This window comes from Trichomycterus rosablanca, chromosome 4 (genome assembly GCF_030014385.1).
Source record: "Trichomycterus rosablanca isolate fTriRos1 chromosome 4, fTriRos1.hap1, whole genome shotgun sequence".
Classification (NCBI taxonomy): Eukaryota; Metazoa; Chordata; class Actinopteri; order Siluriformes; family Trichomycteridae; genus Trichomycterus; species Trichomycterus rosablanca.
In genome coordinates, this window is record NC_085991.1 from 21,735,158 (window position 1) to 21,751,685 (window position 16,528).

At 36.6% G+C, this 16,528-nt stretch overlaps 1 protein-coding gene across 1 annotated transcript; it reads right to left on the minus strand.

The window, feature by feature from the left end:
- Positions 1-671: 671 nt before the first annotated feature.
- On the minus strand, positions 672-11,681 carry tcea1 (transcription elongation factor A (SII), 1). Its single transcript, XM_062993088.1, has 10 exons — positions 11,497-11,681; positions 8,198-8,260; positions 8,014-8,119; positions 7,711-7,813; positions 7,156-7,289; positions 3,797-3,853; positions 3,537-3,691; positions 3,271-3,417; positions 1,537-1,608; positions 672-1,443 (listed from the first exon to the last, which is right to left on the minus strand). Exons 1-10 carry the CDS (start codon positions 11,569-11,571, stop codon positions 1,435-1,437), a joined length of 921 nt encoding a protein of 306 aa, XP_062849158.1. The 5' UTR covers positions 11,572-11,681; the 3' UTR covers positions 672-1,434.
- Between the last annotated feature and the right edge of the window lie 4,847 nt (positions 11,682-16,528).

Below are 16,528 nucleotides of genomic sequence, written 5' to 3' on the forward strand. Positions count from 1 at the left end.
TGGTATGTGGGTGCATCAGTGGTCACAGTGTGGGTGATTTGCATTTGTGTGAGAGTTCCTCTGATGCAGAGGCTTATATTGAGATTTTAGAGTGATATATGCTGCCATTTTGAAGTCCACGATTAGTTCAGCAACACAATACCATTTATTTATATTTACAAAACACCACAGTCAAGTTGGTCAATGAAAAAATTGTCATTTCCTTGTATTTTGTCAGTTAAAAATTTTTAAGAGAATAAATCTTGTTTATATTGTATGGTATAAAATGCCCCAACTTTTCTAGAAATGGGGCTTGCAGTTTTTTAAACAGAACTCCACACAGAAAGGACCCGGACCACCCCACCTGGGGATCGAATCCAGGACCTTCTTGCTGTGAGGCGACAGTGCTACCCACCGAGCCACTGTTGCTGGATAATACACCGATCAACAACAAGGTTCTGGGTTTGATTTCCAGGTGGAGATACAAAATTCTCACGTGAAGATGTCTGACATTGATTTTGAACAGATGAATCATGTGTAACCTGTAACTACCTTTGCTGCTATGAATACAATAAGTGTAAAACAATGTTTAAATCCCAATGAACACTTTGTAGTAAATATAAAACTATTGTGGCAATATAGATGCACTGAGAAATAATCCAAGTAACTTGTCTTGAAATGTACAATTTGCAATCTTACATTTATTAATAAAAATATTGGTGCTTCCATGCACAGTGTATTTTAATTTCTAACTACTGAATTCATTTCTCTGTGTACATACACACTTAATAACTCAGGGTTTGTCCTGCCCATAAAATGCTTAAAATTTGCTTGTATGAAAACCTAATCCCAAACACAACATTTATTTTTGTGTGTGATATAGTTCTTGTTAAAAATGTAGAGGCAGTAAGTGTATACCCATTAAAAGAGTTGTAAAATATTTTACTACTTAAAAGAAAAAAAAATGTAAACAGTATAAATTTGCCAAGCATGCATATAAATATGAATAAACAAGGAAAGGGTGTCATTTAAAGCAATTAAAAACATATGATTTATCCAAAAGTAAATTAATCATTTATCACAAAAAAGAAAAAAAACATATTCTTTTCCAATTTATTGAATAAAATAATAAAGTAATATAGCCTAACCACTGCTCATTTTTATTTGGACAAAGCAACCTTACTACACATGAATGCTGTAAAATCCTATTAAACTACATATAAAACAGATGTTAAAAGAAACAACGTAACAACACCATTGATCAAAGTCCAAAGGCTAGCAATACGTCAAGTTAAAACACAGGACATGAGTGTGTGGACCGAAACATTCAAATAAAAATACAACGATGGAGTCTATAGCCGCCTTTGTTCACTCAAAGTCAGTGTTAAAAGTTCCTACAGTTGATGGTCCAGGAATTAAGCTACCGCTCTGCATGCTGATAATGAACACTCCATTTCAGCAAAACTGTAACAATAAAAAAAACAACAACAATTAGTCTTTAAAAAGATGAAATAAAGACCTAAAAAAAGTAAATAATAAAATAAAGGCAATTTGCACCTTCCACCTGTTGCCGCATTCATTACAGAAGACAAACGTGGTCATAGGTTCATCAGCACTTCTGGTCTGAACCTAAGAACAAACCAAATGTGAGGTAAAAGACCAGCATAGTTTAGTAAGTTCTTTATTCCAAACATTCCAAGGGTCTTTAGTTTGACTTTAATGATTCATTCTGATGTAAAAATTGTGTGTTTATGTTGACTGCAGGCATTCCCAATTTAATCTGATGCTTTAGAAACACACAAAATGATATAAGAACAAGAGCATATTTTCTTATGAACATATTTTGTTACAAACTTTCCTAGAAACACCCTTAATAAGAGTAACAAAAGTAATTCCTTTTATCAACTATTATCAACCAGTCAGCGATTTTTAAAGGTCACCCTTTATACATGTTTAACTCAGGACACTGGCTATGCTATGCAAAAACCTTAACAATCTTTTTATTAATCCAGTGTTGATTTATTTTGGCTTTCTGTTTGGTGTTTTCCTGTTTAAATCTACAGATTTATATTCTTGGCCAGTAAGATTAATAACTACTTTCATATGTTTAACTGTATAACCCTATAACCCTTATTTTAAAAGCTTGCCTGGCTGATTTGTGGTCCAATTAACTTTCCGCTTGTGATTTGTAAATCAATTATTCTGACAGATGTTTGAGGTATTTGTGATGATGGTGTTTTTCTATTCACGTTTTGTTTAATATATCTTCCCTTCCTCAATCACCTTCACTTTATTCTACTACAGATCTTACTGAAAGAAATGAACTCAATTAAAATTCTAACGCTTTTTATTTACTATAACTTTTGTTGGAACTTATTTTATGTATACATATCTAATCTATTTAATCAAAATCAAAGTTCTGTGCTATTTGGTCCTGGAATTTGTAAAGTTGCTTTGAGACAATGTCCATTTCAATATATTTGCATAATATCTTTCCAATCAAAGCAACAACAAAAAAACGTTATAATGAAACCAGGGGAATTTGTAATAGAATATATATATATGCATTTTCTCCCCTCCCCGCTCCACCAATGCCGATCCCCGCTCTGATTGAGAAGAACGAAGCTAACCCACGCCCCCTCCGACATGTGGGCAGCAGCCGTATGCATTTTGTCACCTACACTTCAGCACTGAGTACGGAAGGACACACCCTGACAGCACTCTTTTCCCGTCTCTGTGAAGGCGCCATCAATCAGCCAGCAGAGGTCGTAATTGCATTAGTTATAAGAGAGTCCCTATCCGGCTTTAATATCCCACCCCTATCTGAACAACAGGACAATCGTTGTTCATGTGGCTGCTCAGCCCAGACGGCAGGCAGAGCTGAGACTCAATACGATGTATTCGAGATCCTAGCTCTGGTGTTCCAGCGTGTTTTTACCGCTGCGCCACCTGAGCGGCTGTAATAGAAATTTTTTTAATACACATTTTTAATTTAACATTTGTTTATGCTAATAAAACACAAACATATAATGTATGTGTTAATATTAATTCATTTCAATACAGTAAGTTAACAACTGACAGATCTAAATTTAAAAGAACAAATTTAAGATGTGGTAAAATAAAGAATTTTGCAACAAAAAAGTGCAGCTGACAAATCTGCAGCAATTCCACTTCAATCAGACCAAAATCGACACCTTACATAATCCATGCCAAAGAATGAAAATTGAAGCGGTTCCATATAAAGTGGCCATAGATTGTAATTACGTAAGACTGACTACGGTGCAGACATACCTGTGTGTAGGTACACTTGTTCTTTTTGCATCTCCCACAAGTGAACAGGTCACTCTGGGTGCCACCAGTCTTGGCCATCTGGTGGTCCCTGATAGCCTCTTTTGTCAGATTCTTACGCATCTCCTTTAGTTCATCACTAGCCATTTCCTGTCAGTGAACACACCATTATAAAGTACATGGTATACATCTCTGGACATGGCACATGTAGTGCTTAAGACCAGGTTAAACAAATAATATTTTTTGTTAATAAAAACAACCACTCTCACCTCTGCTGTCATTTTGGCTATACGGTCTGGAACCACATTACCACACAGCACATTCCTTCTCAGGTTGGGGTTCTTCACGTCCTTAAGGTTTGAGATTCGGCTTCGAACGCGGTTCTTGTACTTCATGTCTGTGTTTTTGAACTCCGAAAAGATGCGTGCAATCTAGTTAAGAAACTGTATGACTTTAAATAATAAAGCTGTGACACACAAAGACAAAAAACAAAACTGCTTCATCTTTAGTAGCTCCAACGAAAGGATATTTTCTTCAATCTGTGCACCAAGTTCTTCACAGTCAGCCCCAATGGTGATGTGGTCATCTAAAGAATTAAAAACAGAGCAAAAAAAAGCCAGACACATTATTCAAAAAACATATTCATATACCTTAAATGGTTGTGGTATGGACAGGCTATGTGAATGCTAGGTTTGCTACTTGGCTACAGTTGCCAGACTTCAACCATGCCAAAACTAGACATAGTATTAAGTTGCTTTACACACTATTTAGTATGGAAACATGCATTTGTGACACAGCAAAACTTGAAGTAAACTACCATCTGTTAATGTCTGTTAAACTAACTTAAAATATAAAATATGCAAAAAATATACACCCTAAGAAAAGTACATTTTATTAATATTTAATATTAATAACTGCACATTAAAAAACAAACCATCAATGACAGGGTACCATCAACAGGACTGTTTTGAAGGTTAAAATCACTTATTGTTAACCCATCAGCCTCATGCAATTTAAAATTTATAGCATTAATATGAAATAAAAAATTTATATACATACATATATATATATATATATATATATATATATATATATATATATATATATATATATACATATACATGTATGTATATATATATATATATATATATATATATACATATATATATATATATATATATATATATACATATATATATATATATACATACTGTATATTAGCGCTGTCGTTTAATGCGTTAAAAATGTAATCGCGATTAAAAAAATGAATCAAGATTAAAAATTTTTATCGAACTATTTTCATTTGGCTGTTTGTGCCACGTAAATCTGTGTCTCTGTGGTAATGAACTGTATTTCAGATGAATTAGGATGTAAAGCGCATGAACTGTACACAGAACTTGTTCTGGGGTCCTCCATGACATGAACTCTACCACTCACCTCACTACCCCCAAACCCCCACCTCCAATTTTTTCGTTAAGTAAAACTAAAAAAACTAAAACTGTCCATTAAAAATGCCAGAGGGGGGAATTTGAACTTGAAGTGTAACGTCCGAGTGACTTTTAGTTCATTCTGTTCAGCCATCAGCATGTGCAATTTGTTGAGGGGGGCCCAACTTTTTATTTTTTAACTGGGGCCCATGAGCTCCTAGTTACACCACTGGTGTTGCATCTAGAAATGGTTCTTGCAAAAAAATGGGCATAAGTGTTCAAAGTTTACTTAATTATTAGTTTGCGATTACAATTTAGATTAAAAAATCTCGATTAAAATTTGTAATCGCATGACAGCCCTATATATATATATATATATATATATATATATATATATATATATATACATATATAATATATTATTGCTTTAATAAAGCAATGCTTTTTAATAATGAGGGCAATATGCATATAAACTGGTTGATTTTTTCAGTCTAATTTAATTGTTTATGTTTTTCCAGATTAACATAGTAATAATTTTGTCTATTAATTTAAAGGTAATAAAATAAAACTGTTTAATTAATTTCTTCATGATAAAACGAAGAAAATGGTTACTGAGTGGGGTCACCAAGTGTTAAGGTGCATAGTGCAAAAACCTACTTTTAAAAGCAGCCTTTAAAAACAGCAGCCTTTTTTTAAATAAGGGCATACAGCAAATCAGAAGTACAATGCCATGTCTTGCTAAAACTTTTGAATACTAAAAAAATGTAAATTTGCTTTACATGTGCTTTGGTGGCTAGGAACTCAAATACACTAGTCAACCACGGAAGTGGCCAGTCTTAGTGGTGCCACCGGCTTGGTCTGGTCACTGTACAAAATAAAAGAGCACAGTATTTAAATTTTGTGGAAGAATTCCCACTGGATGGTGTAGAGAAGCAGTTGTAGTATGTGGCAAAGAAAGTTGCTATAGGGCGTTTATGTAAACGAAAGGGGTGCTATTATTTTTTCAATGTTACTACCTTACTGCTAAACAAGTTTTCCCATGTTTCTGCAAACTGAAAACGGTATCATTTTCATGTCAGTCAACTTACACTGGTCTGCTGTAACATTAAACCACCTCCTTGTTTCTACACTCACTGTCCATTTTATCAGCTTCACTTACCATATAGAAGCATTTTGAAGTTCTACAATTACTGACTGTAGTCCATCTATTTCTCTACATACCTTTTTAGCCTGCTTTCACCCTGTTCTTCAATGGTCAGGACCCTCACAGGACCACCACATATTATTTTGATGGTGGATCATTCTCAGCACTGCAGTGACACTAACATGGTGGTGGTGTGTTAGTGTGTGTTGTGCTGGTATTAGAGGATCAGACACAGCAGTGCTGCTGGAGTTTTTAAATACCGTGTCCACTCACTGTCCACTCTATTAGACACTCCTACCTAGTTGGTCCACCTTGTAGATGTAAAGTCATAGATGATCGCTCACCTATTGCTGCTGTTTGAGTTGGTCATCTTCTAGACCAGTGGTCACAAGATGCTGCTGGCTGGATATTTTTGGTTGGTGGACTAATCTGAGTCCATCAGTGATGGTGAGGTATTAAAAAACTTCATCAGCATTGCTGTGTCTTATCCACTCATACCAGCACAACATACACTAACACACCACCACCATGTCAGTGTCACTGCAGTGCTGAGAATGATCCACCACCTAAATAAAACCTACTCTGTAGTGGTCCTGGGAGAGTCCTGACCATTAAAGAATAGCATGAAAGAGGGCTAACAAAGCATGCAGAGAAACAGATGGACTACAGTCAGTAATTGTAGAGCTACAAAGTGCTTATATATGGTAAGTGGAGCTGATAAAATGTACAGTTGAGTGTAGAAACAAAGAGGTGGTTTTATTGTTATGGCTGATCAGTGTATGTTCGGGCACAATGAGCTGCATAGTAGCAGCATTGCTGTGTGTGTAAATAAGAAAAAAAATGAAAATCAGCTACTGTAGTTTTTTAGGAATGATAAATCACTAGATATGCAAGTAATTACTGTAAGCTAATTAACTTTAAGCAGAAAGACACTTAGGGTGGTATTTGCCCCACATGCAGTAATGTTCTATTATGTTGTACTGTTGTATTGTATCAGGTTTATAATAGGTTGTCCTAAATAAAATTATGAGTATATTATCTACATGTTTCTCTGCTACTCTTTACTTAAATACATCTTAAGTTTTATTGTTATTCGTTTGCCAAGTTTCACTCTATCCCTGGCTAGCTGGTGGTTGCTGGTTATGCCTGTGGTCGAGTGTGATGTAAAAATCTAAGGAACAATTCATCTTGAAAAGGTCTATTAAATAGACAGAACCAAAACAGTAAAAATAAATAAAAACCAATTTCTCTAGGAATAAAATTCTAACTGCAATCTCTGAAGAGGTCAGAAATGTGTGTGTGTGCAGCAAGACTTGCCTCCGGTCTGTAGAGCGCTGGTCAGCATCTCCCTGCACTTCAGACGCACAGAGTCGGATGTGCCTGGTGCTCGAGGGAAGCTGGAAGTCAAGGAGCTAGGTATCATATCACCAGAATCACTTTTACTGCTGGAGCTAGAGAAAATTAAAGCCCAGATAAAGAAGATAGTCAAATACACAGCAAACCATTTTTGGAATTCAGTGAGCCACCTAACTGTAATTGTTATGATTACCATGATTTACCTGGCCTTTAACAAACAAGCAAACTGCATTGGTAAATCACACCCACTTCACAAAGTCAAGCAACCAGCAGGTTTCTCATCTGGAGTTCAACACATTTGCAACTACAATGTTGCATCAGAAATTTTAGACACTGTGGATTTTTTTTGTTTGATTAGTTTTTAACGCCGTACTGACACACTGGGGTCATTTATACGGCGGTACTCAAGTTGCTTCTTCATTTTGTGTCATTTAAAACAAATTATAAAAGATGTTTTAGATTTAAATATGTAAAAAAATTCATTATTTTCCCTGGTGCTGTAGACACTGTGGATACCTTTCCTCTCTGGGCTGAGGGCTGTCCTCGGACCGAGACTCAGACGATGCTGCAGGCTCCTTCTTTTTCTCCTCAGAGCTTTTGTCCCCACTACTAGGCTCGTCTTAAAAATATCAAACACACAACCAACAGAACTTACATTTACACTCTACACTAAAATAAACCCATTCACATCCAAGTACAGATTTTACACAATCAAAAAACCAAAATACTGGCATCAGGAAAATTCAGGCATATTTTAACAGATCTGTATTAGCATAACCACACCTGACTCCAGTAACAGGTTTAACATGTTTAACTTACCCAGAAGCTTTTTCCAGGACTTAATGAGAGACTTGGCTAAGGATGTCACTTCATCATCTGTGCTTTGTTTTCGGATGGCATTTACAGACATCCCAATCCTGGTCGACTGCAAAAAGAAAGCTGATCAGAGTTGGTTTTTTCTAAACACTGATACAGTACTAACATTACTAAGTAGTTCAATTACCTGAAGCAGTTCCAGGGTCATAGGCATATTCTTTAGCTCCTTTAGAAGATCCAGTGCCCCTGACTGAACAAAAGTTACTTATTAAAAGAGGATCAACATATTTTTAATGCATTTTCTCCCCATTTTCCTCCCGATTTAGAGCAGTCAATTTGTCTTCCGCTGCTGAGGGATACCCAATTGTATCCGAGGAGAGCACGTCGCTGTACACGCCTCTTCCAACACGTACACAGCCCTCCTCTTCTCGTCCATGCATTCTGCACAGGAGTCCCACCCTAGCAGATACAGTGGCCAATTAGTATCTGCTGCAGGCACTGCCAATTATGCCCGCCAGATGGCGCTAAGCCAATCAGTGGCAACACCAAGTTTCGAACAGAGGACTTTAGAATCTCGGTGCTGGTGTGCTAGCAGAATATCCCGCTGCGTCACCTGGGTGCCAAGAGGTTTAACATTAATATAAAAAACAAAATATTTGATGACACATTTTAGACGGATCTCTCTCATACGAGTACTACAGAGTAAAATAAACACAGCAATAAAATAATAGTCAATGGCATGTATGGTGTCTTGTGGGGGATATTATGGGAATTTTTTTTTGCATTGTATAAGTGAAATGTGATTAATTAAAACTAATAAATGAATTGTGCCTTTTTATGTTTGCTTTTTCATCATTCAAACACAGAATAAAATAAGGCGTGTGTATGAGCAGTTAAAAAGCAAAAAATTTTGCGAAATGTAGGGTTAGTGCATGACAAAAAAATAATCAATGCTGTTCAGATGTTACTTCCAGTGTTTCATGCATGTAATATATCAAACTAATTTTCAAAGTCTGTATTTATATTGTACCACAGCAGACTCCCGATATATACATTTACTACATTTAGCAGACATATTATCCAAGGCAACTTACAATTCTGACTAAATACAATGCAAGCAACTGAGGATTAACGACTTTGCTCAGGGGCCCAACAGTGGCAGCTTGGCAGTAATTGGGTTCAAACCAACTGATCGCTAGTCCAGTACCTTAACCACTAGGACATCAATGGCCTAGATACATTAGGAATATACATTATTGTTGAGTAATTCATATTAGGAAAATATCCCTAGGCATAGAGTTTTGTGCCAAACACAAGATATAAAGTCTTAATCAGCCTTCCATTGCTCATTTAAATTTGATACATTTTTCACAACAGTGTATTTGTGGACTTTACAGTTTAATAAGGTTAATTTTTTTTCTAATGTCATTATATCCTTGCATTTAGGCAAAACTATAATCACATAAAACTGTAAAACACGACAACTAGGAATGTTAATGGTTAACTGATAACTGATAAATTTGTCACTGTTCGGGTAATGCTGTCATATGAAAATGCCATTTTAAGTTTTATTTTCAACAGATGACAGTTGATTTAATTTAAGATAAGAACATCTCTCTCATAGAAGCACTACAAAGTGAAAGTTCAGGCTGCTGATTTGCGACTCTTTGTTTACAACCCAGTCATATGCACATGTTTGATTTAAATCATGAATGACAATGCTTCATTTTATAAAAACTACACTAAGGTTATCAGAAAGAGCTTTAACATACAAACTGCACCACTATTTATTATGATTAGCATGTGTAGTTAGTGCTTGTAATGAACTGTTCACTACTCTCTAAATCTACATTCTGAAAGCTGAACTGGTTTTGCTCACTGAGTTTATGTTCCTTTTACTGGTTTATATTATAAAGACTTATACACCGATCAGCCATAACATTCAAACCATCTCCTGGTTTCTACACACACTGTCCATTTTATCAGCTCCACTTACCATATAGAAGGACTTTGTAGTTCTACAATTACTGACTGTAGTCCATCTGTTTCTCTACATACTTTTTTTAGACTGCTTTTACCCTGTTCTTCAATGGTCAGGACCACCATTTATTTATTTAGCAGGTATTATTTAGGTGGTGGATCATTCTCAGCACTGCAGTGACAATGACATGGTGGTGGTGTGTTAGTGTGTGTTGTGCTGGTATGAGTGGATCAGACACAGCAGAGCTGATGGAGTTTTTAAATACCGTGTCCACTCACTGTCCATTCTATTAGACACTCCCACCTAGTTGGTCCACCTTGTAGATGTAAAGTCAGAGACGATCGCTCATCTATTGCTGCTGTTTAAGTTGGTCATCTTTTAGACCTTCATAATTGGTCACAGGACACTGCCCACGGGGCGCTGTTGGCTGGATGTTTTTGATTGGTGGACTGCTCTCAGTCCAGCAGGGACAGTGCGGTGTTCAAAAACTCCAGCAGTGCTGTGTCTTATCCACTCATACCAGCACAACACACAAACACACCACCACCATGTCAGTGTCACTGCAGTGCTGAGAATGATCCACCACCCAAATAATACCTACTCTGTAGTGGTCGTGTGAGGGTGCTGACCACTGAAGAACAAGGTGAAAGCAGGCTAAAAAAGTATGTAGAGAAACAGATGGACTACTGTCAGTAATTGTAGAACTACAAAGTGCTTCTATATGGTAAGTGGAGCTGATAAAATGGACAGTAAGTGTAGAAACAAGGAGGTGGTCATAATGTTATTTGAACATAAACGCAGTGAGCAAAATCTGTTCAGCTTTCCCATTTCCATGTCTTATATTTACTCTCAAACATTGTGCTTTTTAATTGTACTTTATTTTAACATTATACAAAAACGAATTAACTTATACTTTTTCGATCTGTAGCCTCCAATATTTGTTTAGGACCTTAAAAGCAAAACTAAATATCGTGACACATCATGTATAACAAAAACGTATGGCGATACATTTATTTATATAAGTATTTATATAGAAGATATAATGAGACCGCCTACCACTATACGTTATCTTTAATTAATAACAAGTTACGTTGCTTGTTAATCACCTACAGTACCCAAGTTAACTTAATCTTTTGTCCTTCATACCGCTCGCATGTAAGCTGACCATCTTCTCAGCAAATATTATTTTTCTTATTTACACTATATAAATGTTTTGTAAATTCGCAGCTATGTGGTTAAATTCGCGCCAGCAAATGAACAAACCGGTTTAAATATGCATTGTAGCCTAATAATTAAGCTACACTGGCTGTTTAGCGTCCGAGGCTGAATACCAAATATCTCCACATTCTCTGCGTCAGTACACTTTATTCGACATGAAATAAAGGCTACCGCGCCCTTCGTAGTGCACTAGTCTTCCACACAAAAGCCATTTGGTATACGGCGACATGCTAGGCTAAATGAAGCTAGCTCTGTGCTGGAAATTCATTGATGACATAACAGCTCACCCCATTTTTCTTTTGTGCCAATTTATCAATCTTCTTTGCAATCCTGATAACCTCTTCCTCTTCTTTTTTGCCCATATTGATGAGTTTGTGCAGTGATAACAAACAAAAACAAACTCAAAGGCAAAACGCTTTCAAGTTTATCAGCACAGAACCGGCTGCTCACCGCGCAGCCAGCCAGGAAGCCTGTTTACCTCCAACAAGTCATGGCTAATCAATCACATCATAGAGAGCTGCTCAGGCAGAGCTAATCGCTAACTGATTACCGAACTTTCTAGCTATGGTTATGAGCAGCTGTAATTAAACAGTTCGATATCACCAACATATTACTAATTATCAGTCGCCTCACAGCAAGAAGGTCCTGGGTTCGATCCCCAGGTCAGGGTCCTTTCTGTATGGAGTTTGCATGTTCTCCCCGTGTCTGCGTGGGTTTCCTTTGGGTCTTCCGGTTTCCTCCCACAGTCCAAAGACATGCAAGTGAGGTGAATTGGAGATACAAAATTGTTCGACTGTGTTCTATATAACCTTGTGAACTGATGAATCTTGTGTAATGAGTAACTACCGTTCCTGTCATGAATGTAACCAAAGTGTAAAACATGACGTTAAATCCTAATAAACAAACAAACTAATATCAGTGTTTCTAAATGTTTAATTCATTCAAATAGTGAGTGATATATTTAAAGTTATAAAGAGAATCTTCACAAAAATAAAAGGTTACAGCATTCCATAAAGTCTCAATGTTTTCTGTGCAATGAATAGTGAAATTAATGAATTGTACACAGCATCACATCTTCACTGTATGCATAGAGCAATGACCTAGAAGCAGGCAGGGGGGGCTTAAAGTTTTCATTTGTTACATGTAATTCCCAGGTATTAAAAACACCTTTTTTGTTTTATGTATACACTAATGAGTCACATCATTTGGACGCCCCCTTTCCCACCAGCACCACCAAAAAACAGTATAGTCAGTATAGGCTGTCTTAAATGTTGGGTTACTGGTAGATACCCTAGTACATGACCTGGAAAGGGGCCAAATCATTATGGCCACGTGAATGGATTAAATTAGCTTTGAAACAGCAAAGTAAGAACCCACTGATAAAGAGTTCAAAGAGGATGTGATGACACAGCAGCTACAGTGATGGTCTTACTTGCAATATAATCCTATTTATTTTAAAAGTAAGTCAATACATGACAACTGACTTTGCAAATGAAACAACTGTGTTATGAACAAGGTAATCTTTACATAAACATTTAATGTAAAAAAATCTGCTGTTATTGACCTCTCCTACAGTATTTGTTTGTTTGTTTATTATGATGTTAACGTCATGTTTTACATTTTGGTTACATTCATGACAGAACAGGTAGTTACTCATTACACAAGGTTCATCAGTTCACAAGGTTATATCAAACACAGTCATGGACAATTTAGTGTCTCCAATTCACCTCACTTGCATGTCTTTGGACTGTGGGAGTAAACCGGAGCGCAAGAACCTCCTGGGTTCGATCCCCAGGTAGGGCGGTCCGGGTCCTGTGTGAAGTTTGCATGTTCTCCGCGTGTCCACGTGGGTTTCCTATGAGGTGCTACCCGCTTAGCCACCATGCCGCCCCCTGCAGTATTTACTTGCATTACAAGGACATTAAGTGCAGATTGATGTGGGTAATAAATGAACATACACAGTTTGCAGTGGTATTTGTTTTATTCAACTGCATGTAATTATTCAAAGAGAAAGGTACATTTATAAAAACACTAAGGCTGAAAGGTCATACACATTTAGCAGTGGTTTTTGGCTGTGATTTCTCCCAAGTACTCCGAACCTCTGAATGTTTTTAACTGATTGACAATGCTCTATTTGCTTGTAAAGACAGAGCTTTTGGTAGGACCTCCTTTTATACCAAATCATGACCCGCTTACCTATTACTAATTCACATGCTTATTGTGGAATGTTCTTAAAAAAGTGTAACTTGTTTATTCTAAGATTTTTGCCCCACTCTCAACTTTTTTTTAATTGTGTTGCAGGGGTCATATTCCGAATGTATTTCTATTAACAAAATACAGCTGGTCAGCCAAATCATTGTCAAATCAATAGGTTTTAGAGAAGCACAGATTGTTGTTTTTATTGCATTTTACAAAAGGTCCCAACTTTTCTTAAATTGGGGGTGTGTATGAATACCTCTGGTTTACACTGAACAACTTAATAAAATGTAAAATGTGTGTAGGTGTTAACATTTAATAATAACTAACATCACACATAAAATATAATTGCCTGCACTTTATGCTCTAGGATAGAAAGAGATTGACTATATTCAAGTCACCACAAAACATTTCTTCTTTCTCTTCATTTGTTGTCACTCATCAAGATCACGCAAGAGTTGATGTTATACTATTAGTAAGGCTTAGTGCCCTGCTGTGAACATTTTCTAGTCACAGTACTGCTGTGCCTCTATAGGTGCTTGTGCTATCTCTGCCCACACTAATCCCTATTAGCACCCTGCTCATATCTGATTACATCTCTTCGAGAAGGTAGAACCAGCAGCCATCTGCTTGCTTTTACAAACGCTTGCAAAAAGAAAGCACTTCAATTAGTCTGACTAAAATTAACAGTTAATTGTATTTAATTGTACATCATATAACACTACCAGTCTGCAACTATTGGTAGTACATTTAACTCTTGCTTCAATCTAAAAAATTTACTGCACAAAAATGTAAATGCTAAATAACTGTGAGCATGCAAATTTGAAGCCAAATATAAAAATATCAGTGTGACTGTTGGATAAGCTTTTCGAGTTGAACCACCGGATCTACAACTTCAAATAAGGATTACTTTACTGAAAATGTGAATTCAGGTAAGGTAAAACTTTTCATGACAATGTGGCTTCAAGAATTACACATTGTACAGTCAGAATACTGATAACATAATACAAAAATCACAGATGGTAAATCTTTACAATACTCTTACTTTGAATGTTACGTAGAATTATGTAGAGGCTAAGCTCAGCCTAAATATTGATGATATATTAACACTTGTCACTGCTTTTAACTTACAATGAAAAAATAATTAAACAGGTAACAGAAACTAATAGCTAAGTTATAATTACTCAAATTTACTGGCAATCTATGTTTTTTTTTTAACAAAAAATACCTAACAATTACTGATCCCTTTATAATTGTATTCATAGCTGTTACCTACTGTAGATCTACACACCTGCCCAAATTAATTAGAGGTAATTATTATATTATATAGGTTATAGGTTAGAGGCTTTTATTATATACAAATAAATATTTGTTTTATATTTATTGTTGCTTTAAATAAGTAATGCCCTCTTACCACTCCCACCCATCTCACCACCATTGTAAACTGAAGTGCAATAACTTGTGCAATAATACTGTAATTTAAACATGTGCAATACTGCTACACTTCTTCATATACTTACGGTCTATATATATATATATATATATATATATATATATATATATATATATATACATATATATATATATATATATATATATATACATATATATATATATATATATATATATATATATATATATATACAGTGTATCACAAAAGTGAGTACATCCCTCACATTTCTGCAGATATTTAAGTATATCTTTTCATGGGACAACACTGACAAAATGACACTTTGACACAATGAAAAGTAGTCTGTGTGCAGCTTATATAACAGTGTAAATTTATTCTTCCCTCAAAATAACTCAATATACAGCCATTAATGTCTAAACCACCGGCAACAAAAGTCAGTACACCCCTAAGAGACTACACCCCTAAATGTCCAAATTGAGCACTGCTTGTCATTTTCCCTCCAAAATGTCATGTGATTTGTTAGTGTTACTAGGTCTCAGGTGTGCATAGGGAGCAGGTGTGTTCAATGTAGTAGTACAACTCTCACACTCTCTCATACTGGTCACTGAAAGTCCCAACATGGCACCTCATGGCAAAGAACTCTCTGAGGATCTTAAAAGACGAATTGTTGCGCTACATGAAGATGGCCAAGGCTACAAGAAGATTGCCAACACCCTGAAACTGAGCTGCAGCACAGTGGCCAAGATCATTCAGCGTTTTAAAAGAGCAGGGTCCACTCAGAACAGACCTCGCGTTGGTCGTCCAAAGAAGCTGAGTGCACGTGCTCAGCGTCACATCCAACTGCTGTCTTTGAAAGATAGGCGCAGGAGTGCTGTCAGCATTGCTGCAGAGATTGAAAAGGTGGGGGGTCAGCCTGTCAGTGCTCAGACCATACGCCGCACACTACATCAAATTGGTCTGCATGGCTGTCACCCCAGAAGGAAGCCTCTTCTGAAGTCTCTACACAAGAAAGCCCGCAAACAGTTTGCTGAAGACATGTCAACAAAGGACATGGATTACTGGAACCATGTCCTATGGTCTGATGAGACCAAGATTAATTTGTTTGGTTCAGATGTTCTCAAGCATGTGTGGCGGCAATCAGGTGAGGAGTACAAAGATAAGTGTGTCATGCCTACAGTCAAGCATGGTGGTGGGAATGCCATGGTCTGGGGCTGCATGAGTGCAGCAGGTGTTGGGGAGTTACATTTCATTGAGGGATGCATGAACTCCAATATGTACTGTGAAATACTGAAGCAGAGCATGATCCCCTCCCTCCGGAAACTGAATCGCAGGGCAGTGTTCCAGCATGATAATGACCGCAAACACACCTCTAAGACGACCACTGCTTTATTGAAGAGGCTGAGACTACTTTTCATTGTGTCAAAGTGTCATTTTGTCAGTGTTGTCCCATGAAAAGATATACTGAAATATCTGCAGAAATGTGAGGGGTGTACTCACTTTTGTGATACACTGTATATATACTGTATATATATACACACACACCGATCAGCCTTAACATTAAAACCACCTCCTTGTTTCTACACTCATTGTCCATTTTATCAGCTCCACTTACCATATAGAAGCACTTTGTAGTTCTACAATTACTGCCTGTAGTCCATATGTTTCTCTGCATGCTTTGTTAGCCCCCTTTCATGCTGTTCTTCAATGGTCAG

Coding starts and splice junctions, on each gene's coding strand:
- tcea1 (XM_062993088.1), bottom strand. CDS start 11,571: ATGGGCAAAAAAGAAGAGGAAGAGGTTATCAGGATTGCAAAGAAGATT. Junction 8,120..8,197: donor TGACCCTGGAACTGCTTCAG/GTAATTGAACTA, acceptor TTCTTTTTGCAG/TCGACCAGGATTGGGATGTC. Junction 3,692..3,796: donor TGGTGCACAGATTGAAGAAA/ATATCCTTTCGT, acceptor ACTAGATTGCAC/GCATCTTTTCGGAGTTCAAA.